The sequence below is a fragment of the Perognathus longimembris genome, chromosome 4 (assembly GCF_023159225.1).
Source record: "Perognathus longimembris pacificus isolate PPM17 chromosome 4, ASM2315922v1, whole genome shotgun sequence".
Taxonomy (NCBI): Eukaryota; Metazoa; Chordata; class Mammalia; order Rodentia; family Heteromyidae; genus Perognathus; species Perognathus longimembris.
In genome coordinates this window covers 27,592,508-27,617,442 of record NC_063164.1, presented here as the reverse complement: position 1 = coordinate 27,617,442, position 24,935 = coordinate 27,592,508, and the positions used below count along the sequence as shown (strand labels likewise).

Here is a 24,935-nt window from a genome sequence, read left to right as displayed (position 1 = left end):
GAGCTTTGATTTAAAATTGGGCTCTGGATTGGACTTAGGCAAAAATGATAAATGAATGAAAAGCTTGTCTTTTTTTCTCTGTAACATCAGATTATAAGCTTGGTTTATTGTGTTTACGATTTATGATTAGCTGAGCATAATATAGCCCAGAAACCATCCTGTTACTCTGGCTTAGTTCTGCTGCTTTCTTTGTGGTCCTGTGTAGCCAGTCTCTCAATAGTTCAGTTTTTTCATCTGTAAAATGGGATAATATTCATCTTCTGTCAACTTTTCAGTCACTGTAACACAAATTGGATTTTAGAAAATGTCTAAGACAAACAAAATACTTTGACAACTATTGGCTTTGTGATATATTATAAAAGTTTTCAATTGGCAGTGTTGTTTTTGGCCCCCTCACCAAAAAAAACCAACCTAACAACCCCCCCCAACTAAAAAAAAAAAACCCAAACCTCCCACCACTATCAACAACAAATAAACAACAAATCAAAAGAATACCCTAAAGGAAAAAATAAAACAAAGGCCAAAACCCCTTTACCCCAAATCAAAACTCAGCCACATACTATGGATTGAGACAGGACAAAAATGAGTTATAATAAAGAGAATAGTGTTGGAAGAAGAATTTCAGTTACGACAGTGAGAGACAAAAAAATAAATATGATTACCAACCAGGAACAGTATGACTTTATTTGAGGTAGTCAGAAAAGTTCTTCAAATGGAGAGGAAGGATGAAATAAGATTTAAGCTAAAGGGTAGAAAGCAGATGACAGCAGGGTGTAATGGTGCAATGGTAAGAGGAGAGCTCCAGAAAGGTCCTTATTTAGTTTTCCTATGGAACATTTACATTTCTATCATATATAGTGCCTAGTAGATTTTGTTAGTGTTTAAATCAAGATTTATCTCAAGATAACTTAGACTCTAGGGAATAATTTTTTTTGCCCTTCAAATTTTGTTTCCCTTCGTTATTATTAACAGTGGTTCTGCTGGAAGATCCTTGGAGACCAGAGTTGCTGATGGTCATGGGCTGTTGTTTTTTGTTGTTGTTGTTCCCCCCCCATAGGACACCTAGTCACCATATACTGTTTCTCCTACTTTTTATTTTAACCTGTGTTCAGATCATTTCCTCCTGTACTCTGTAGCTCTCAGTTATTAATAAACATTTTTTTTCTTGGATGAAACAAATTTTTATTTTTCTGGAACTTTATCTAAAAATTGGGTGTTTGGAAATTAATCGTTTTGTGTATTTTTAATACTTGCACCATAATTTTAAAGGTGCTTAAACTTCTTTTTAGTACTTTTGATTCCAGGATCCTGACATTTCTTTACTCCTTACACTCAATATTCCATCTACTGCCCCTTATTTATTTCTAATTGTCAATGTATATATTTGAGACTTTGCAGGTAGTAGAGTCAACAGTTTCATTGCATGATAATTTCATCCAAATTACTGAGATATAACTTCAGTGCCTCAAGAAAATAATGCTTGAAATTGGAAGCATTTAGGAAATATAACATCTTTTCAAGAGCAACATCTTTTCAAGAGAAAGGAGACTCTTTAATTTTAACATCTTGAGATGTTACTTTTCAAAATCGTATGTTAGATGTCATATTAGATGTCAGTTTCATGTTTATCATTGTCCTAAAGAATTTTGACAGAGATGAGAACTGATTTAATAATCATTTATGTCTCACTGTGTATCTGTTATATTTCCTGTCTTTTTTATTCTTTTCCTTTAAAAGGAAAATTGGAGGATAGAAGGAAATATATGTTAATATCTGGTTTGTATTTTAAAGTAAGATAGAAGTGTTTAGATGATTAAAAAATTGTTTATCCCTCTTACATGTAGAACTTGAAGAGGGAAAGGAAAGAAATCAGGTGAAAGTAAAGGGAGAAAAATATGGTAGTATATTTTTTATGTACACATATATTTTGATTTCTATGTATTTAGCAAAGGAAAATAAATTGTTATGGCTGGACTTGGATGTCTGTGGGGTTTGTGAATCCAAAATCTAGAGTTGTTTCTATTTGGTTAGGAAGAGAAGGGAGAGGAAGAAAATTAGTGCCTTCATGCAGTGCATTTTGGAGACTTTGACATCACTAAAATAATTCAAACTCTGCTAAGAAAGAGTAGAGTCTAGGAAACATTGTCTTAAATAGTAGAGAATTTTGTGTTCTCAAAGAATAAACAAAATGCCTTAATACAGGGAAATGAGGTTGGAGAGTGAGAAATAACAATATTTATTCACCAGAACCCTGATGGTGGAGGAGTGATAGCAATTGGTAGCTGGGGTAAACCACATTTCCTATTTCTGATTACAAATTGTGTTTCACTACTGGCAACTATTTGAAGTTATTGTGCCGAGACTTGATTAATCACACAATACATACGCTCTTCTTTTTGTAGGCGGCACTCCCCCTATCGCACACTGGAGCCAGTGCGTCCTCCAGTGGTACCAAATGATTACGTACCTAGCCCAACCCGTAATATGGCTCCCTCGCAGCAGAGCCCTGTGAGGACAGCTTCTGTGAATCAAAGAAATCGCACTTACAGGTATTTTCTCTACCTCAGCGCAACACGGTGATGGTCATAGAACCATATCTGTTCAGATAAATCTTTCTCATTTTCCAAGCGCTAAGTTCTAAGTTCTTTTCCTCACTCTACTCTTCCAAACCTCATCTGATTCCACCTCTCCTCATGTTCTGATGCAACTGAACAGTCAGGAAGTTAAAATGGAACAGGTATCTCACCGTGCGAACTTTGCTACAAAAAAAGTTTCATTAATCTAAAACAATTATGGACCAGGTGTGGAAAGTTGAAATGTTTTTTTTTGGTGGAACTTTACAGATGAAAAACTACGCAATAAAATACTAGGTTGGGATAGTCTATCAAGATAACATAAAATAATTTAGGAAAATGTTTCAAGTTTCTTCAGTTGAGTATTCAACTGGAATATAAGAAGGTAGTATTCATTATTTTTTTATGTGTTGAGTCCCAATGTGTTTCACTGTCTTTGTGGAGTGTTTTTATTTTTATTTTTCAATTTATTTAATACATCTTATTGAAAGCTGCCAAAAGAAGCTTGCAGAACTCAGCTAACAACTTTTATTAACAAGCTTGTATTTGAAATGGAAAGTTTTTGAAACGTTTCATATAGCTAAGTTCATTTCAGAGAATGTTGGGAAATGCTGAGTACATCGTACTCTCTATAAATGCTCATATTGTGGTGGCTTTTTATCTCTTTAGTAGCAGTGGGAGTAGTGGAGGAAGCCACCCCAGTAGTCGGAGCAGCAGTCGGGAGAACAGTGGAAGTGGGAGTGTGGGGGTTCCTATCGCTGTACCTACTCCGTCTCCTCCCAGTGTCTTCCCAGGTAAAATACTAATGGTGCTTTGTATCCACTTCCTTTTTGTGAATTCCAATTGAGATTGTAATTTAATTATTGGGGGCATTTCTCTCCTTCCTCCTCTTCTCCCCCTTTTTTTGTGCTGAGGATCAAAAATTAAGCCTCATGCAAGTAAGCTCCTTAATCAGGATTAAAAAAATTCCTTTAGGACTCCATACATCTTGGGAAGGCTTTATTTATTATTTTTAGCCAAATGCTGTTTAAATTTTTGCTACTTTTGTACTTGTCTATTAATTAAAATTATGACTTCTGTGTTCTGAGGTTGTAGGTGCTTTTTTGTATGAATTTTACATGTGTAATTCCAGCTAGTGTTGTGACAGTGCGTGTTTTTGGACATGAGTTAGGGGATTGATAAAATTGGTGTGAGACTGGTGACCAAAGACAATAAAAGAAATAAAGAAGTAGGCTTAAAAAGTTACATTTAGTGAACTGTTAGAATTTGATTGTCTCTAAAATACTACTCTTACTTTATTTCCCCCTCTGAAGCAGGAAAATTGGCTTATTTGATATGAGGACATAGAAAGTTTAAATTTTGACAAGTGGTCAAGTGGTAGAGTGCTAACCTTGAGCAAAAAGAAACTCAGGGACAGCACCCAGGCCTCTTAGAGTTCAAGCCCGAGGACAGGCAGAAAGAAAAAAAGAAAGTTTAAATTATGGGCTGGAGACATCATTTAAGTAGTAGACCACCTGCCTGGCAAGCATAGGACTCTTGAGTTCAAGTAAAAAAAAGTTTAAGTTTCGTTTAAAAAGCATAACACAAAAGATAGTAGAATAGAATATTATATATGTAAGGTAGGCATGGTGGCATATACCTGTAGTCCCAGTAATAACTTGGCCAATGTAGTTAGACCTTGTGTCAACTCCCCCCTCAAATTACTTACTTTTATCATAAAGATATTTGAGCATGCATATGTGTACTTGTATATTTTAAGACTTTTTTTTCCTGATAAGATACTGTTTGGCATATATGGCTATTTTCTGATTAATAAGATTCAAATGGAGTACTGTTTTTTCGAAATATTTTATGCTTAGTTTTGTAAACTACTTACGGAATGTCATGCTAAACGTAATATACAGGGAGTAGTTGCTTTCTAGATTCGTAGTTTTCAGGTAAAGAGGAAGGCTTGTTTATAATAAATTTTAAAATGTATACATTACCCTGAGCATTATACATTGTTCGTTGCATATCTAATAATCCTTTAACATAGCTTTATTCTTTTCTCAACTCTTTTTTTTTCTGGCTAGTGGTAAACCCTGAATGTCTAACATGAAATACTCCAATGCCTTTTCTAATCCAGCCTAACATGACTGCCTCATTAATGCTGCCTCTTACTCCTCTTTCCCCTTAGCCCCTGCTGGCTCTGCCGGCACTCCTCCCCTTCCTGCTACTTCTGCATCTGCCCCTACCCCTCTTGTTCCTGCTACTGTCCCCTCCTCTGCTGCCCCAGAAGCTGCTGCTGGGGGGGCCCAGACCCTTGCTGATGGCTTCACTTCTCCAACTCCCCCTGTTATTTCTTCCAATCCCCCTACAGGTGAGTAGTCATTGACAGGCAGATCCAGTCATCTGGCTATTCTTACCTGGAACTGCAACTTTATTTTATTTTTTGCTTCTTGGCTTGGTTGTACATTGTTTTAAAATAACTATAAAGAAAAATGTTCTAACTAGAAAGTAATATGTGATCAAAGAGAATAGACATAGCTTAAATTTCATTTATTAAAGGATTGTAAACAGTATTGAGCTACCTTCTATACAGTTTTGAAGTTGTCACTAGAAATATTGTTATAGGACAAGTAATTGACAAAAAGCAGAATCAATAATGATATTGAAAGGGATATTTTATAGGAAATATTTCACGTAACAAGTTTAAAGCCCCTGTATAGCTCTTAGAATCATTCTCTTAGCAGAATTGGAAACTCAAAATGGATTTCTAAAGGATTTCAGGTTAACTTATGTTGTGTTTTAAATTACAACCTAAAATATGTTTCATGAGATAGGAAGTAAATACTCAGTTGTTAAAAATATTTAAATAGTGATACTGGTTAATGAGTTTTTATCTGTTCTAAAGCATATGTATAGACACATTAGTGTTTAGCTTGCCAATAAAATACTTTACAGAGTGAATGAATATTCACTTTCATAACAAGATACATTTTAAAAGATACTTTTAGCTAAATTGGATTTAGATGCCATAGCTTTTATAATAGTACTTGAACAAAAGCTTTCTGAGTTTAAAGGAAATGATTTTAGTTTTTTACCATTTAATACGGTGTTCAGTGTTGGTCTGTCATATATAGCCTTTATTATGTTGAGATATGTTTCTTCTATTCCTAGCTTCTCCAGAGCTTTCAACATGATGGATGTTGGATTTCCTTGAAGGCTTTTCCTGCATCTATTGATAAGATCATGTGATTCTTGTCTGACTCTGTTAATATGGTGCATTATGTTTATCGATTTATATATACTAGACCAGCCTTGTATCTCTGGGATAAAACCCACTTGATCATGGTGTAAAATTTTGTTGATTAGTTGTTGAATTCTGTTGTCACATATTTTCTTAAGGAACTTTGTGTCTGTGTTCATTAGAGAGATCTGCCTGTAGTTCTTTTTTTCATTGGGTCCTTACCTGGTTTTGGGATGAGTGTAATGCTGGCGTCATTCAGCATGTTTGGTAGTGATCCTTCCATTTCTATTTCATGGGAAAGTTTGAAAAATACTGGTGTTAGTTTATCTTTAAAGGTGTTACAGAATTCAGCTGTGAATCTAATAGAACCTAGGCCTTGGCTGGGAATGTGGCTTAGTGGTAGATTGCTTGCTTAGCACACTGAAGCCTTGGGTTCCATTCCTCAGTACCACATAAATAGACAAAGCCAGAAGTGGTGCTGTGACTCATGTGGTAGAGTGTTACCCTTGCAAAGAAGCTTAGGGACAGTGCCCAGGCCCTGAATTCAAGCCCCAGGACTGGCAAAAAAAAAAAAAAAAGAAGTAAGTTTCCTTAGAACCTAGGCTTTTACTTTTTGGAAGACTATTGTGTGTTAAGGGTCTGTTTAAGTAGTTTATTTCCTCTTGGTTTGGTTTAGGCAGCTTGTATATTTCTAGGAATTTATCGGTTTGTACTAGATTTTCCATCTTATTTGAGTATAGGTTTTGAAAATAGTTCATCAAAATCTTTTGGATCTCTTGGATGTTTACTGTGATGTTTCCTTTGTCATCTCTTAATTTTGTTGATTTGAATCTCTTCTTTGCTTTTTCTCATCAACTTAACTAAGAGTTTGACAGTTTTATTTATTTTTTTAAAGAATTAGCTTTTTATTCTATGTAGTTTTTTTTTAGTTTGTAATTCATTGATTTCTGTCCTAATCTCCATTTTGAGTTTTGCTTGTTGCTGTTTTTCTACCAGCCTTCATTGCATTCTGAGGCTATTTACTTGAGCTGTTACTGTTTCCTGTATGTATAGTTATGAACTTGCCTCTCAAAATTGCCTTTGCTGAATTCCAGAGTTTCTGCTAGGATGTGTTTTCATTTTCATTGAATTGTAGGAATGTGCCTATTTTCTTTTCAGTGATCCACCTGTTATTTGACAGTGTGTTGTTCAGTCTCCATGTGGTTGAATGTTTCCTATAGTATCTTTTGCTATTAAGATCTAGTTTAATTCCATTGTGATAGATAGGCTTCAGGGAGTTATCTCAGTCCTTTTGTATTTGCTCAGGCTTGTTGAATGTCCTAGGATATGATCTGTTTTGGAAAAGATTCCATGGACTGCTGAGGAGAATGTGAGTTGTGTGCTTGTTAGGTGAAATACATACACTCATTTGGGTGATAGTGTCATTTAATTCAGAGGTGTTTTTTGCTATCATTTGATTGGTTGACCTGTCCTTTGGTGAGAGTGGAGGTGTTAAAGTCTCCCACTATTATTGGGGTCTATCAGTTTTTGTAAATCTTAAGTGTGTTTGTTTAAGTGTTTAGGTGCACAGTTGTTTGGTACGTATATTTGACTACTGTAATTTCCTCTTTGTGGATCATAGTTTCAGCTTTTATACTTAGGTCTACTGATAAATTAGCTATAGAATTTATTTATTTATTATTTATTTACCTATATTGTAAAGGTGCTGTACAGAGGGGCTACAGTTACATAAGTCAGGTAATGAGTACATTTCTTTTTGAATAATGTCACCTCTTCCCTTGTTTTCTCCCAGGTTTTTTTTCCTCAGCCATAGGGTTTTTAAAAAAAATTGGATTTCAAACAAGGCAGATATCTCAGATATAGTGTTTCATGGTTTTGAATCAAGTTAACATGTAACAAGTGAAATTTTAAACTGCATTAATAGAATTCATAATGATGTTAATCATCACAATTTTTTTACTTGAAGGTCTTAGGTTTGTATTAGTTTGTTTAGATTTAATTAGTAAAGTGCCAAGGATATGTTTTTAATCTGTTGTTCAAGTGAATAAATGTGCCACACAATAATTAAATAATTCTTTGGTGCTTTGCAATATATTAGTTTTCATTGTAGTTACTGACATTTCTTAGCTGACAGTGAATTAAACTTAAATTTGAATGAACAAGCCTTTTTTAATGCATAAGACTTTATGCAATGAAGTGTTGGCTTTCATCCACACATAAGAAAATTTAATTGTATGGTATATTTTTGAGTGCTTTTATGGTATTCATTGTATGACTCCATAACCCAAGTTTCATCTTTAATTACATAAAACTATCTTATAATCACAGAGAAGATGAAAAATTGTCAAATATATTTTTCGTTTTACTCTCCTTTCTTCCTGTGTTTTTTCTGCCTTTTTTCCTTTCTCCCTTTTCTTCTCTGTCCCCTAAGCTCTCCTTCAGTTCCTCCTTTTCCTGTACATTTTGCTTCCCTTCCCATCCTTCTCCTCCTGTGATGAATTTTAATGTGATGATTTTGTATCAGCGACATAATTTTATTGCTGAACAGTCAACTTTTGTTTTTCATTGTCTTTCAGATAACTAATTGGCTAAACATTTACTTTATGGTGTGGGTGGTATTCTGAAGCACTTTTAAAAATCTGAAATAATTTCCTTTTAATCATAAATTTATGTTCTGTACTTTTTCAGGTCATCCTGTTCAGTTCTACAGCATGAATAGGCCTGCCTCTCGTCATACTCCCCCAACAATAGGAGGTTCGCTGCCCTATAGACGCCCTCCTTCCATAACTTCACAAACAAGCCTTCAGAATCAGATGAATGGAGGACCTTTTTATAGCCAGAATCCAGGTTAGATTTTCATTTCATGAATGGAACCTAATTAAATATCTTTAAAAAATTTTAGTTATAAATAATTAGCCCATTACAAGTGGCTAATATACTGTTTGTTGAGTAGAAGAATGAATGTTAGGTTGCTAATAATACTGTATCTAATACACCTCCCTTCTCTCTTTCCTCCTCTTTCTCTCTCTCTTTCCCCTTCTTTCCCTCTCCCCTTCCCTCCATCCTTCCCTTTGTCACTGTCTCTCCTTCCTCTCTTCCCTCTCCTCAGTACATTATTTGTTTCTAAAGTTGTAGAACTTCGTCTCTCTTTAAATTTTTTTTTATCTTTAAGTAGTTGTACAAAGGAGTTGTCATTTGACAAAGCAATTTGTGAATACAATGTGTCTTGATCAGTGTCATCTCTTTCAACATTCTCACCCATCCCTCCCAACTTATCCCTTCCCTCACTTAATTTAGTAATTTTCCCTTTCTTTTCTTATATTTTTGACTGCTTTCTCCCCACTACTTCTCTTCATTTGTCTGTCTCCCTCTCCTTGGCCTCACCTCTCTCAAGTATTGTTTCCTGGTATTCATTTTGTTGACCTTTAATTTAGCCTTTCTAAGAAATTACTGTTTGAGTTCTCTTCTGATTCAACTTTATTTCACTTAGTATGTTTTTGTACATTTCTACATAGAACTTAACATTTCAAAAGAATTCTTTTTGAATGTGTTGTTGGTTATTTGCTTTTAGTAACAGCTGGGTGGATAAGGATTTTATGCCTGTAATCTCAGTTACTTGGGAGGTAGAGATGATCAGAAGGGATGGTTTGAGTCGACCCTGGACAAAAAGTAAATTAAGTGTGGTAGTATACTTGTGGTACTAGCTACCAGATGGGAGAATTGAGTCAGAGGCCAGGCCTGGGCATAAAACATGAGACCTTACCTGAAAAGTTAAAATAAATATATACTATCTTACTCAGTTGTACCAAACCTCTGAAGGAAAAACTGGGATTGGAAAATTGGCTCAAATGTAAAAATTATAATAAATGATTGGCTATTACATACAACTATTCTGGCATGTATTTAATCATTCATTCATGTATGTATTTATCTGTGCCCATATTGGGCTTGAACTCAGGGCCTGGACACTGTCCCTTAGGTTGTTTCTCAGGGCTAGCTAGCATTCTACCAGTTGAGCCACAGTGCCACTTCTCGCTTGTGGGAGAGGAGTGGTTAATTGGAGATAAGAGTTGCATGTACTGTCTTCCCAGGCTGGCTTCAAACCACAGTTTTCAGATCTCAGTCTCAAGAAGTGCATTAACAAGTCAATACTGTTCTTTCTGGTATAAATCTAGTAGCCTGGAATAATGTATAATTTGAGTTTGAGAAAGGAACACTGGGGGCATGTCTCAAGTGGTAAAGCACTTGCCTAGCAAGTGAGAGGCCTGCTGTGACTTGAAATCCAGTACCACCAAAAGAAAAGTATAAAACATAATACCCAGTGTTCTAATGAGATTATTTCATGAAAATCTGAAGCCCCTTTGAGTTCTCTTTGTTTCTTAATCTAATCAGCCAAAAAATTAGGAATAGCAATTTTATTATTTTGCTAGTAGTGGAGAAAGCTGTAGAAACAACTAGGACTAGTTATAAGTTATCAATCTTTAAGTACAAGTGTAAAGCACCTTGGGGGTAACAACTATAGTATACATATTTATGCACGTACATTTGCATACATAAGCCTAGTTTGGTAAGGCACATGTCATATGGCACTTAAGTACATAATCCTTTAGTTAGATTTTACTTAGATTTTATTGGATAACATTTCTTACAAGAGGGCCCCCCAGCCCTCCAATACCGGGATGTGAACTCAGCCTTTTTGCTCAAGGCTGGTACTCTACCACTTGAGCCACACTTCCAGCTTTTTTGTGTGTGTCTGGTTAACTGGAGATAAGAGGTAAGTGTCTCAAGAATTTTTCTGCCCAGGATGACTTTAAACTGTTAGCCTCAGAAGTTAGCCTCCTGAGTAGCTAGGATTATAGCTGGGAGCCACTGGTTACTGACAGAAGAGGTGTTTTGTTTTGTTTTAGAAAAAAAAACAAATCAGAGCTGAGGGCATGGCTCAAGAGGTAGAGCACCTGCCTAGCAAGCTCACAGTCCTGAGTTCAAATCCCTGTATAACACACACAAAACTGAGTTCATAAAGCAAAACATTGATTCTAAGAAAAGTGATTTCAGGTAAATGAGCTAGAGAAATTTACAAAGAGAAATGTTAGGCAATGTAACCCCTTGAAGGTGTTAGAAATGACTAAAACAGTGATAGTACAAAAGAAAAGACATAGCACATATTATTCTCCCAATAGGGAACCAAGTGATAACATTACCTTAAACCTACAGAAGAATAAAGATTTGATTAGTGTTACGGTGCTCGAGGTGGGGAATTCCCTGTCCTTCCAAGAGTCTACCACTCAGAGACAGTCTTAAGCAAAAAGATGGGTTTATTGGGAAAGCAAAAAGTAAACCGACCGCCCAGGGATGCAGCACAGACTCAGGAGCTGAAACTTCCCGCCCCCTACTCTCTCCCCCGTCCTCAAGCTGGGGTTTATCAAGGTAAAAGTGTAGTACAGATGTTGGGCGTTGACTCCGGGTAGAGCATGCAATAAGTTCACAGATGTAGGAGGTTGATGCAGGGGGTAGAGCACGCAACAAAGCAAGCATGGCACAGATGTAGGAGGTTGACACAGGGGGTAGAGCAAATAACTAACAAGCTAAGATGGAGTCAGCTCTACAATCATTAGGCCTTAGCAAAGTATCGGTAAGGAAGGCAGCAAGAAACTGTTTGTGAATCCTATTTCAGGATCTTCAGGGTTTTACAGCAAGTTTACTTTAGGGAATCCGAAACGAGAAAATAACCGAAAAATGTAAATGTGGTTTCAAGTGAACCAAATAAACATTTTATATTATTCAGCACAAATTATGCTCTTTTAAAAAAATTGTTGTTATGAAGGAGTTGTACAGAGGGGGTTACAATTCCATATTATGCTTTTCAACTGTGTCTTCATCTGCTAGTTTTTCTTGGCATAACATCATATGGTGAGTTTTTTTTTTCTTTTTTTTAAAGACTAACAGAAAAGATCCAGTTCTTTTCAGTTTCTTGTAGTAGACACTAATAGTTATTTGGTAGCTACAATTGTGTCATTAGAAAAATGTCTTCTTACTGATTCCTAGAGTTCTCTTTTAAATCTCCTTGTTCTAAATTGCTCTTCAGTTTTAGAAAATACCCAACTCAAACTAGTTGAATTATTTCCTTCCGTGGAATATAAGACACAAGTACCTAATTTCAAATGGGTAATCCTAACTGTGTTTTTCAGTCTCTCTCTCTCTCTCTCTTTTTTTTTTTTTTTTTTTTTGCCAGTCCTGGGACTTGGACTCAGGGCTTGAGCACTGTCCCTGGCTTCCTTTTGTTCAAGGCTAGCACTCTGCCACTTGAGCCACAGCGCCACTTCTGGCCATTTTTTATATATGTGGTTCTGAGGAATCGAACCTACGGCTTCATGTATACGAGGCAAGCACTCTTGCCACTAGGCCATATTCCCAGCTCCTATTTTTCAGTCTCTTAAGGTGCTCTTTAATGTTTTAGAAGTAGTAGTATCTACTTTGTCTAGTTTCCATAGAATATTTTATAATACTATAAAAATAATATGGAAACGTCTAACCTTTTTAAACTCTTAGGATATAAAGTACCAACCCTAAAAGATTATGCATTAGAGGACTTTATAAAAATGCAGGATGGGGCTGGGAATGTGGCCTAGTGGTAGCGTGCTCGCCTGGTATACATGAAGCCCTGGATTTGATTAATCAGTATCACATATATAGAAAAAGCTGGAAGTGGTGCTGTGGCCCAAGTGGCAGAGTGCTAGCCTTGAGCAAAAAGAAGCCAGGGACAGTGCTCAGGCCCTGAGTTCAAGCCCTAGGACTGGCAAAAAACAAAAACAAAAACAAAAAAAACGCAGGATGTTAAGTTGGGAAGTCTCTGAGCAGCTCCATCCCTGGAGCTTGGCTTGCTTACTGTTTGTATCCAAATGTTGCTTTGTGCATGCATTTTCACCATATTTCCTACTGTTATTCAGGATCTTGGTAAAAACTCCAGTCATTTGGTGAGCCTCTTCTCAAATAAACTCTGTTATTATATGTTATGAAATAATTAATTGAACCTAAGTTTGGAAACTGTTTGGTGGTATAAGGCTTATCATATGAGGAACAGGATATTTTGGCTAAATAATGAAACAAAACTTATAAAATTGTTTTCAATTCCTTTTTGTTGCCATTGTTCTAGGTATGGAACCCAGGGCCTTAGGCATGCCAAGCACATATTCTAAGAATTAGTAAACCATATCCCCTACTTCCCATTCTGTCCTGTTCACAAGATACCCAGGACTAGAATTACTGAATAGTTCTCGGATTTGCATCAAAATCCTCCTTAAATTCTTCCAGAATATAGTTCATTTTCAGCTCCTCCCTAAGTAAAGTAAATCTAGTCTGAACTGGGCACTGGTGGCTCAAACCTGAAATCCTAGGTACAAGGAGGCTGAGAACTGAGAATTGTAATTCAAAGCTACTCCAGGCAGGACAGTCTATAAGATTCTTACCTCCAGTTAACCAGCAAAAATTTGGAACTGGTGGGTTTGGTTCAAGATGTAGAGCATCAGCCTTGAGAGAAAAAGCCAAGCAAGGCTGTGAGTATTGATACCTCCCCTCCCCGCTACACACCCCAAGTAGAATATTTGATTTACAGGCATTCACATTGAAGGTTTATTGTGAGCAAAAAAATCTAGACTTGGGAGTGATTTCTGTAAACCCTAATGGAACTTTATTTTTGAAAATGCTCTAAGAGTAGATTTGAAAATAATCTTCTTCCAAAATAATTCTGTTTACAGGAAGATAGAGGTTTATTTTTTTCTTCTTTTTACTTTGGATAGACTCCTTAAAAGCACTATGGTCTCAGATCTAGAAAAGAGATAAGGTATACTCATTCATCTTTAAAAATAATAAACTCACCTATCATAAAAAGACTGCTGCCAATTACTGAAATCTTTTTGGACAAGTATTATTTTTATCTGGTAGAGAAAGATTGACTAAAGTGGGACGTTTTCTACTGTATTGTTCCAAGGAAGTTTGGAGTGTATGCTAATAGAAGAGGAGCATTTCATCATCTTCGAAGTGAACTTGCACCTGATCTTTTTCTAGTCTTTTTCCAGTGATGTTTGCTGTCCTTGTCTATTTTGTTTGAGCAACCTTCTCTGTTCTTTGTCTTCTGCTTGTTCCATGTATTAGAAACAGGGTATTTGAGAACACACCAACAACTGTTCCAAGACCCCATAAATCAAGAATTTAGTTCCAAGAAGTGTAACTTTAGGGAACAATCTTAAGTAAAGGTATTTCTTAAAGAAAGAAACCATTTTCTGAGGTTATACTTGTATCCCTTACATCTAGATATTCTTCAAGATTATCTCCTTGCCTTTTCTCTAGGCATTTTGTATTTTCCCTGAATCTTTCCACAGCATCAATTGTTATATATCTACTGATGATTTCTGACTTTATATCTCTTGATTTTTTCATGTAAACTCAGTGAACATTTTTCATTTGCTTCCTAAATATGTGCTTAAGTTACCTTATAATAGTATTATCTCTTCCCAACCTGTTTACTGAGGTACTTCCAGAGGCTTTGTAGGTAGTTTATGACTTCTTCATTTTCATAGTTAAAAAGGCTAAAAATCCAAGAATCTCATCTGCCTTATTGCTGTCCTTTGTGAGTAGCTAAAATATTAGTTACCAAGTACTCTTTCTCCACACAATTACTAAATTCTCTTCTGTTTTTAGAAACTACATTGGTTTATTGTGTGGCTGGCCCGGGGCTAGGTTTTCTTTCTAGTCTTCTTTTTTTTTCTTTTTTTCTATTTTATCTTTTGAAACCATTTTATGAAGTAAATTATCTCTCTTTCACTCAAGGTTGCCAGGTTCAAAGTAGCTAGATGATGTACTCCCCAAACAGAAAGAAATGGCAGATCAAGGTTAAGGCTGACTACAAAAGCCAATCTTTTTCTACTACATATTCTTTTACCTGGCCTGTAGGGTTCTTTCCTATTTCATATCCATCCATCTTCCTGAAGTTTACTGTTTAGGGAATCTTATGTTAGTCATGGCAACATTTCTGGTGCTTGTGAACTTTTGTGATATTTTATGCTCTGAGTCTCTGCCCTCAGTTCCCTCCACTTGTCTTTTTAACTCCTGTTGAAATTGAAGATAGTAAAGGCATTCTGTCTTTATAAGAAGATATATTTTATACATTACACCCATTCTGAAGGAAACTAACTCTAGAGTTAATCTTGTTTAATTGTTGATGTAGCGGGCCTTTTCTTTTTTGCATTATGCAGATTAAACATTTGTTGAAAGGTTTACTCTAATGCTAGGCTCTGTACTAGGTGTTTGAGATAAAGGGGTAAATATCTTGGGGAGAACTCACCTCATGCTACTCAGGGTGACTTGAATGAGGCAGGCACTCTCTCTGTGGTCAGAAAGGAAAATGTACCAGTGACTTGGGATTACAGCACCTGATTCTCAGCAATAGGTTTTGATGTTGGTCTCTTGGCAGAATGATTGCCAGTTAATTTTTTTTAATTTAATAAAGGATAACTTATTATTGAAATGTTTTAAAAACGATGAATTTAGGTTTTGGAGATGTATTTTTTCCCCCTGTATTAACAAACACATAAACTTGTAAGCTTTAAGGTAAAATTCAGAGAACCAAATTATTCATGGCAATCTGCAGAAATTCTCCTTTGAGGATGTTTTTATAAACAGGAAGATCAGTTGCCATTACTATATTAGAGTAGATCTGTATGTGATAAGTGCTTCCTTTTGTAATTTTTTTTTAGAACGTCATAAAACTTTTCTAATACTTTGTTTTGTATGTTATTGAGTTATCCTTCAAAAGGGGATCCTTAAGATAGCATATAAAATATGGAGTGGTTTTCTTCCTTTATATGTTCTCTTTTATTGTATTATCCTTTCCCTTTATAATTAACTCGCCCTTACCCCTTACCCTCCACACCTTTTTTGTTTTTGCAGTATCTCTTGCTCCTCCTCCTCCCTCCATCCTTCAGGTAACTCCTCAGTTACCTTTAATGGGATTTGTGGCCAGAGTCCAAGAAAATAGTAAGTTTATGTCTTCTTTATGCTGTAGATCAGATTATAGGCATAAAATGTCTTTTATATATGGTTGACCAGTCATTTATTCAGTGATATTTCACATATTTGAGTATTATAAGTCACTGTACGAATGGCCAGTGGGGTTGATAAAATAATGAAAATGAAAATTTCTACTTTCAAATAGCTAGATTCTAGTAGCAGCTGGTAGTTCTAGTTCAGTGATAGAGTACGTGCTTAGCATCTTCAAGAGGCCCTGGGTTTTATTCCAGCACTAAAACAAAAATTTAAAAAGTGCAGTAAGGATAAGACCAATAATATAAAATCATACATATATAAGAAAAGAAAACTCACATGAAACTGAGAAGATAGTGTAATTAACAGATATCCTCTAAAATCTAGCTAAGTAGTAGTCCAGATTTCTCTCATGGGAGTTGTACAAGTTTTGTATTTGGTGTTTTCTCCCAGTCTCATGATTCCAATTAAAAAAATGACCATGCCATAATAGATGCCAGAGGACTAGGCTGATGGTTTGTTTCCCAAGTGGCTTCTCAGATTGGCAATGGATTTACTTTGATTTGTGGTCTAGTGTTGGACCATGCATATTCAGATAACTAATTTTATTGGCATATTAAGTCTTCTAAGGAAGCTCTGGAGACTTATTTTTCTAAATGTCCATATCAACATTCAGTGAGGAATTGCTGTCATGGAAACCAGTGAAGATAGCCCCTATGATAGGTGAATTCTCTTCTTAGCATTCTATATAAGGCATTGCATTAAAATTAGAAAAGTGCATGAGAGGCATGGACACAAATCTGAATTTCTTGGGTCCACTTATGCATAATTTGAGTGTCATGATGACCTAAAAAAGGAGCTGGATGCTGGTGATCCTAGCTACTCAGGAGGCTGAGACCTGAGAATCACAGTTTGAAGGCAGCTTGGTCAAGAAAGTCTATGAAACTTTTATCTCCAAAAATCTACAAAAGAAAGAAAGGGGGGAGGGGACAGGAAGGGAGGGAGGGAGGGATGGAGGGAAGAAGGGAAGGAAGGAAGGAAGGAAGCAAGTGAAACTCTGGTTTAAGCGGTAGAGTGCTAGCCTGGAGCAAAAGAAGCTCAGGAACAGCACTTAGGCCTGAGTTTCAGTCCCAGAACCAGCAGAAAGAGAGAGAGAGGGACAGAGAGAAAACAAAGAAAAAGAAAAGTCTAATGTTATGAATACATAAAGTGTTGTTTTTTTTTAACAATTTACTCTCTTAATATATGGAACAACTCTACTATAAATTTTGTCAAAACTTGGTAATAAAATCACAGACTATACATGGAAACACTTTCACTGGAAAGAAATATAAACATTAAACATAAAGCTGTAGTAACCTAAAGCTGTAGTGATTTTTTTATATATGCTGCTGCTGTTATTGAGTTCTCAAGTGTTGTGAATATTATTTACTTAAAGCTTGGTGTTTGGTTAATCATGTGTGAGCAGTTTGTTACTCTAGTAAATTATATATTGCTGTAAAAAGTGATTTTATACCTGTAATCCCAGCTATTTGGGAAGTAGAGATGAGATGATCCTGGTTTAAGGTGAGGCCAGGTTAAAAAGTTGAGAACCCATTCTAACATGCTGTGTGTGGTGGTACATAAATGTAATCCCAAGTACACCAGAGGCATGAGACCCTGTCTAAATAATAACTAAAGCAAGAGAAAGAAAAGCATAGGGCTTTGTCTGAAATGATGAGTATCTGCCTACCAAACATAAGAATCAGTTCAAACCCAGTAAAGAAAGGAAAAGCAGTGATAGAATACTTGTCTAGCATGGTACAAAGCCCTAGGTTCTATCCCTAGCACCCCCAACTCCCCCACTGAAAGGCTTGTTAGTCTCCAGTGGTTTTCACTGTATTCATATTGAAGTGTGCTTAAAGTTATATTCCAACATTTGGCTGCTTTGAGGTGAGGTGAGGTGAGGTGAGATGTGGTGAAGGTGCCCGAACCTCTTTTATGTTCAACAGTCAAATCTGTTAAGATTTATTGTCATCAGGCCAGAGTCACCCAGATGTGTGCATCTCATAAAAATGGTGGTGTCACTGATGGGAAATAAATGTTAGCAGTCTGTTGTTTAAGGCTCTTTAGAAATGGGCACTGGCTTAGTAGAATGTGTGCTCTGTGAGAGCCAGGACTTGGCTGGCACTTCTCTTAGCACTTAAAAGTATCTGACACACAGTAGGCACTTTTGGTCCATCCTTTTTTTTTTTGTTGGACCAACAAAATGAAAATGTCCTTCCCAACACACTTTTTGTTTTAAGATGTATTTGTGCCAGACCCTGGTTGCTTATACCAGTAATTCTAGCTACTCAGGAGGCTGAGAGCTGAGGATGGTGGTTTGAAGCCATTTCATGCAGAAAAGTTCATGAGACTTTTATCTCCAATTAACCAACTAAAAGTCAGAAGTGGTTCAAGTGTTGGAGAGCCCTCCTGAGCATACAAATCTGAGAGACTTACCTCCAACAAACCAGAAAAAGTTGGAACTGGAGTTCTCCCTCAAGTGTAGACCCATAGACATGATTGAAAACGCTAAATGAGGGCATCTGACTTTTAAGTCTCAGTGTTGGTACAGGGGGAAAACAGGAAGCATTTGTATATTAATTTGGCTATAATCCAGTCTTAACTACTCTGAGGCTTTGACTTTTCTGTTTGATGATTTTTTTTTCTCTAAAAAGTCTATTTTATGTATGTCTATTTATTGGAAGATACCCTATAAGTAGCTATCATATTTGTGATACTCAGATGTCTTAAGATGTTCCATTAAATTTAAGAGCTGTTTTCATATGTAATCAGGTAGATTTCTTCATCTTTTTTAAATCATCATACTGAATTCTCTTTATTTAGGTAGCAGATGTGACCTGCCATTCAAAGAATGGTGAAGTCACTATAGCAACAACACAGAGTTGAACAAAATATGTTGCTGTTTTCTTGTCTCACTGGAAGCTGGCTGAACAAAGTAATCTTCTGATTAGCTCGGTGGCTTCCACCTTTTCCAGATGAACACTCATGCCATCTCTGGTCTCTGGCTGGTTCTGCAGCTCATCAAACACCTTTTCTAACTTTGGAAGCCTCATGCTCCACCACACCCCATTCCCACTAGGTTTCTTCTGTTCCACCAACAAATAAGGGTTTGGAGCCTACCTAATCTTATTTCTCTTGTTTCTCAGATGCTAACTTTTTTTTTCCATCTTATTTAGATATTTATTCAGAAAACCTCCATTAATCATATACTAGGGGGTTTTCAATATATTTGGGGAAGGAAATTCCTATAAAATTCCAAAGCAAACATTTTCCCAGAGATATAAATTGGACCAGTAGCAATGAGGAAAATATGGTTGATACCAATCAATAAGGTATTTTATATTCCAAACAGCTATAATGGGGATTGGGATTGAATATTTCTTTCACAAAGAAATGATGACTGTTTAAGGAGATAGATATGCTGATAGCCTGGATTTGATCATTGTACAAAGTAACATGAAAGTGTCATGTACCCATACAGTGGATTAGTAATAATAAAAATGTTTTAAATACACTACAGAGCAGAGCTACTATGATCAGAAAAACATTAAAAACAAAGCTGAATATGAAAAAATGCTATAAATGACTCACTTTGCCCATGTATATTGAAGAAAAAGGTGGTAAAACAGAAGCAATCTATGTGTTAGATTTTTTTTTTTTTTTCCTTTGGCCAGTCCTGGGCCTTGGACTCAGGGCCTGAGCACTGTCCCTGGCTTCCTTTTGCTCAAGGCTAGCACTCCGCCACTTGAGCCACAGCGTCGCTTCTGGCCGTTTTTTTTTTTTTCTGTATATGTGGTGCTGGGGAACCAAACCTAGGGCCTCGTGTATCCAAGGCAGGCACTCTTGCCACTAGGCTATATCCCCAGCCCTATGTGTTAGATTTTTGAACGATATTTTTTTTTTTTCTGCAGGGAGATAATCACTATCTTTTGGGTACCTTTGTCATATCCAGATTACAGTTTCACAAATCTTTTTATTTATTTATTGTCAAAGTGATGTACAGAGAGGTTACAGTTTGATATGTTAGGCCTTGGGTACATTTCTTGTACGGTTTGTTACCTCCTCCCTCATTCCCCCAGTTTCACAAATCTTACGATTCTTATGACCCTATCCCACTTGGCTCGGAGGTTCTGGTGTTTGATTGACCCCTCAGCTTCCAGAATCCTAAGGAGCTTTGGCTTTCTTTGCTCCTTCCTGTTGCCCTGCCAGAACTCACAACCTGTAGGCAATTGGAAGGGAGCCTCTAAGAACCCCAAGCAACTCTAGGGTCTAAACTTGAGGGGCCCTTGCATTTTAGATTGTGCTATTTGGGGCCCTCTGTTCTTTTGGTTTGTGCATGGGTTTTCCCCGTGCTTAGAGAGAAAAATGCCCTGTCAGCAAGATTCAGCTGGCCCAGCATGTATGTTCTCATCTACCGCGCAACCATTTGCTAGCTGGTCAGATTAGATATGGGAGAAAAGATAATTGTTTCTTGCACTTTAAAACTTTGTCTAGGGCTGGGAATATGGCCTAGTGGCAAGAGAGCTTTGCCTCCTCTACATGAGGCCCTGGGTTCAATTCCCCAGCACCACATATACAGAAAACGGCCAGAAGTGGCGCTGTGGCTCAAGTGGCAGAGTGCTAGCCTTGAGCAAAAGGAAGCCAGGGACTGTGCTCAGGCCCTGAGTCCAAGGCCCAGGACTGGCAAAAAACAAACAAACAAAAAAACGCAAAAACTAAAACTTTGTCTACAAGCCAGGTGCCAGTGGCTCATGCCTATAAATCTTAGCTACTCAGGAGGCTGAGATATGAGGATTGCAGTTTGAAACAAGCCCTAGCAAGAAAGTCTGGGAGACTCTTATTTCCAGTTAAGCACGGAAAAATCTGGAAGTGGAGCTGTGACACAGTAGTGGTAGAGGAACTAACATTAAGCAATAATGTTCAGGGACAATATCCAGGCCCTGAGTTCAGTTCCCAGGACCACCACCAAGAAAAAAAGAACAAACCAAATAGAAAAGAATTTAAAGTACCAAAATTCAGGAGCTTCTGACTTAGTTCCATTTTATGTTCCAATAAAAAAGGAAAATTGAAACATCTGTACAGTAAGAAAAACACTTCTGTCATCACAAATCGAATTAATCATTGACTAATGAAACCAATCACTTAACATGTGTCTTGGAAAATTCTACCATTGTTCTGTGACATGATGCCACTCCTTTAATAGAAGTACTTTAAGCAGCTTTTGTAGCATAGGCCACATCTTGAAAATGACATTCACTGATCCATCAGACAGGAATGTTTGTATACAAACTAAAAAGTTATTGTATTTGTGAAAAACAGAACTTAAAAGCTAGATACTATTATGAAATGGGGTGCCATTTTTTTTCACCAGGCTTTAGTGAAAGTAGCAAATATTGTAGAAATACCAAAATGTTTCATGAATATATCTCTAGAAATACTGTTTTGATGTTATTGAAGTACATGATTCACCAATTCCCTTAGAGATGTCTTTATGTATGGTTGTAAAACTGCCTATTTTTAATTGCCTATGTATTTTAAGTGTTAATTTGGACACCCTACTACATTTGATTGCCTTTGGGGGATCCTCTAGTCTCCCTTCTTCTCTCCTCTGTGTGTCTGTATGTGTGAGGGTTGGTACTAGAGCTTGAACTTGGCTTAGTGCTCTCACTTGGCTTGCTTGCTCAACCACTTGAGCCATAATTCCAGTCCAGCATTTTGTGGTTTAATTGGAGATGGAGTTTCTTTTTTTTTTTTCTTTTCTTTTTGTTGGTCATGGGGCTTGAACTCTGGGCTTGGGTACTGTCCCTGAGCAGCTCAGGGACAGCGTTCTACCACTTTGAGCCACAGTACCACTTCTGGTTTTCTGGCAGTTAATTGGAGATAAGATTCTCACAGACTTTCCTGCCCAGGCTGGCTTTGAATGCGATCCTCAGATTTCAGACTCCTGAGTAGCTAGGATTACAGGTGTGAGCTACCAGTGTCTGGTGAGATCGAGTTTTGAGACTTTTCTGCCCTTGCTGGCTTGGGACTATGATCTTCCAGGTCAGCCTTCTGAATTTCGGTTATTTTTAAATTTTAAGTATAATTGTTACTATTAAGGTATTGTACAGCGGGGTTACCATTCCGTAAGTCAGGTAATAAGTACATTTCTGCTTTTGGACCGTGTCATCCCTTCCCTTTCCTGGTTTCCCCCTCCTGACCCTACCCTCAGGTTACACAGTTCATTTCCCACATGGAGTACCATGATTACACTGTTCATCCTTTCTCCTTCCCTTTCTGATTCCCCTTTGCCCTCCCTAAAAATAATAAAAGAAACCCCAAAGCAAAAACAAGAATCACAACCACTACCACCACCAAAAACCATGCTTCCATTTCCTGCAATTAATTCATTTTGATAAATAGTATATTTTGGTTATTTTTGAGGTAGGGCCTGCTTTATGCCCTGGTTGTTCTGGGCTGCCACTTCCTGCTTGTGCTTCCCTGTGTTGCTGGGGAAGACAGGTATCCCGCTGCGCCGCTCAGCCATTGTTCCTCCCTTGTATGTAGGATAAGTCATCTCCCACCATGCCCAGCTGTAGGTTGAGATGGTGTTTCACAAACTCTCTTTATTTTAATTTTTGGTGTCACTAGGAATTTGAATTCCAGGCCTCACACTTTGTGGGCTGGGATACTGCCGAGCCTTACCTTAAGCCCTATTTTTCCTCGATTGTTTCTGTGATGGCGTCTCACTTTCCTATTTGTGAGCCTTGGTCCATCTGCCACAGGCTCTCTGTCATTACAGAGAGCACAGGTATGCAGTGCTATGTCCAGCTTCCCTTCTGTGTAGGGGGCCTCCTGCAGATTTTCCCTCCAGGACTGTCCTGGAGTCCCCGTCCTTCCACTCCCAGCCTCCTGTGTAGTTAGGAATAAGACACATACGGCTGTACCTTCTTGTGGGTTGAGAAGGGGACTTGGAGAACTTTTGGGCCCAGGCTCACCTCAAACTGTGATCCTTCTGTTCAAAACTCCCCCAATAGCTAGGAATACAGATAAGAGCCACCTGTGTCTGGCTTCCTGTGAACTTCTTAATGCCTAGGCTGGCTTTGAACCATGATTCCCTAATCTCTGAGTCCCAAGTAGCTTCCTCCTTTTTGTGTAAGATATGTTGTGCCTGATTTTTAAAGATGTTCAAACTAATGTTCCTGTTTTCAAAACAGTTACCTTGGAAAGATGCATTTCTTTCAAAATTATCTACAAAGATCTTCAGGCATATTATGGTAACAAATATTCACTCTGAATTAAGTTTACTATTTGGAAGAAGTCAAACTATTTAAAACTAGTTATATGAGAGTAAGAAGTACAATTATGGCCTGTTATCTCGTTTAAAGCTTTCTGTGGCCACATTGCTCTTGGGTCAGGTCCACATTCCAATGAGGCCCTTCCTGCGCAGTCCTCTTCTGCTTCCTCTGCCCTGCGGCACTTGGACAGTTCTTTAGAGAGTTTCTGCTTTCTTACTTTAGTACTTGTTTTTTTGTTTTGCTTTTTAAAAAAATTTTTTATTATCAACTGATAGTTACAGTTTCATACGTTAGGCATTGGATACATTTCTTGTACTGTTTGTTACCTCATCCCTCATTCCCCCCTCCCCCCTCCCCCTTTCCCTCCCCCCACCCCATGAATTGTTCAGTTCATTTACACCAAACAGTTTTGCAAGTATTGCTTTTGTAGTTGTTTGTCTTTTTTTACCCTGTGTCTCTCAATTTCGGTATTCCCTTTCAATTTCCTAGTACTAATACCAGTATACAGGGTTTCCAATATACTCAGATAATGTTACAGAGATAGTGTAGGTACAACCACAGGAAGGGGATACAAGAACATCATCAATAATAGAGGCTACAGTTACACATAGCACATTGAAAGTAGTTACAACAGTGATACAACAATCGTTATATCGTTAATCTGACACGAAATATCCACTGCATACCATATTGACACCTAGTCATGAACTCTTCCTATCCTTCAGGTTTAAGAGATCCTTTCCTAACCCACATAGGATATTCTGTGCATAGTCTGTGCTTCCTGTTTCCATTACATCTTATTGCACTTACTGTATGTAATTGTAAATGGAATTTTGGTTGTCCATTTTTCCAATTTTGTCCACTGCTCTTAGTGCTGAGCATAGGCTCTTAGTTGACTTTTACAGAACGAATAATAATGAAGCATAATCTTAAAGTTATTAAATTTATCAAATTCTGTATTAGTTTTTCGTAACCATTATACTCAGGGTCTTTCTCTGCTTATTGCTGTAGACTATTAAATTTTGAAGCCCATTTTCACATTCTTAAAATTAGGATGGACAGGAAAGTAAGTAGGTTGCTAAAATTTGACTATTCCTTGGACTTGAAATACTAATATTTCTCAGATCTTCTTGAACATAGTATAAGGCTTAAATGCATATTATGCAGATATATTTGAAAAGCTTGTTAACATAAAAAGGTTCCAGAGATGTAAATGAAAATGTGGCTCAAGTGGTAGAGCACAAGTCTTGAGTGAAAAAAGCCATGCAAAAGCATGAGGCACTGAGTTCAAGTAAAGAGGAAAAAATTCCAAAAGTCCTAGTCAACAGTATGGTTCTGGTGAATATCCAGCTCTTATCAGCACGAGGGAAGGGGTGAAAGAAAGTCATGCTTAGAGGTACAGAACATTGTATTTGACAGGGAATAATATTCTCTTGTCCACCCAGCTTTTGAAAGATTATTTTCAAGTATTGTTTTTTATTTCATGAATCTGAAACTGAGGCAAAAAAATACTTTTATTCTTAGTTTCAGATACACCACCTCCACCACCACCTGTGGAAGAGCCAGTCTTTGACGAATCTCCCCCTCCTCCTCCCCCTCCAGAAGATTACGAGGAGGAGGAGGCAGCCGTGGTTGAGTACAGCGATCCTTATGCTGAAGAGGACCCCCCATGGGCTCCGAGGTCTTACTTGGAAAAAGGTAAGTTTCAGTAGTTATTTGGAGTAATGGGACAATATATGTACATAGAAATTTGTTAGTACCAAAGAAAGACTC

The 24,935-nt window shown here is 37.2% G+C and overlaps 1 protein-coding gene across 7 annotated transcripts in view; it reads left to right on the top strand.

Moving 5' to 3' along the window:
• Window positions 1-24,935, top strand: part of Abi2 (abl interactor 2) — a 79,695-nt gene that overhangs the window by 47,448 nt on the left and 7,312 nt on the right. The window contains exons 5-10 of one of the 7 annotated variants that reach the window (XM_048344919.1): window positions 2,403-2,549; window positions 3,243-3,367; window positions 4,750-4,932; window positions 8,491-8,649; window positions 15,748-15,834; window positions 24,687-24,860. In XM_048344919.1, coding sequence (XP_048200876.1) covers window positions 2,403-2,549; window positions 3,243-3,367; window positions 4,750-4,932; window positions 8,491-8,649; window positions 15,748-15,834; window positions 24,687-24,860 — 875 coding nt within the window. The remainder of the gene's footprint in view (window positions 1-2,402; window positions 2,550-3,242; window positions 3,368-4,749; window positions 4,933-8,490; window positions 8,650-15,747; window positions 15,835-24,686; window positions 24,861-24,935) is intronic. The other 6 variants (XM_048344921.1, XM_048344920.1, XM_048344916.1 and 3 more) reach the window with 6 other exon arrangements.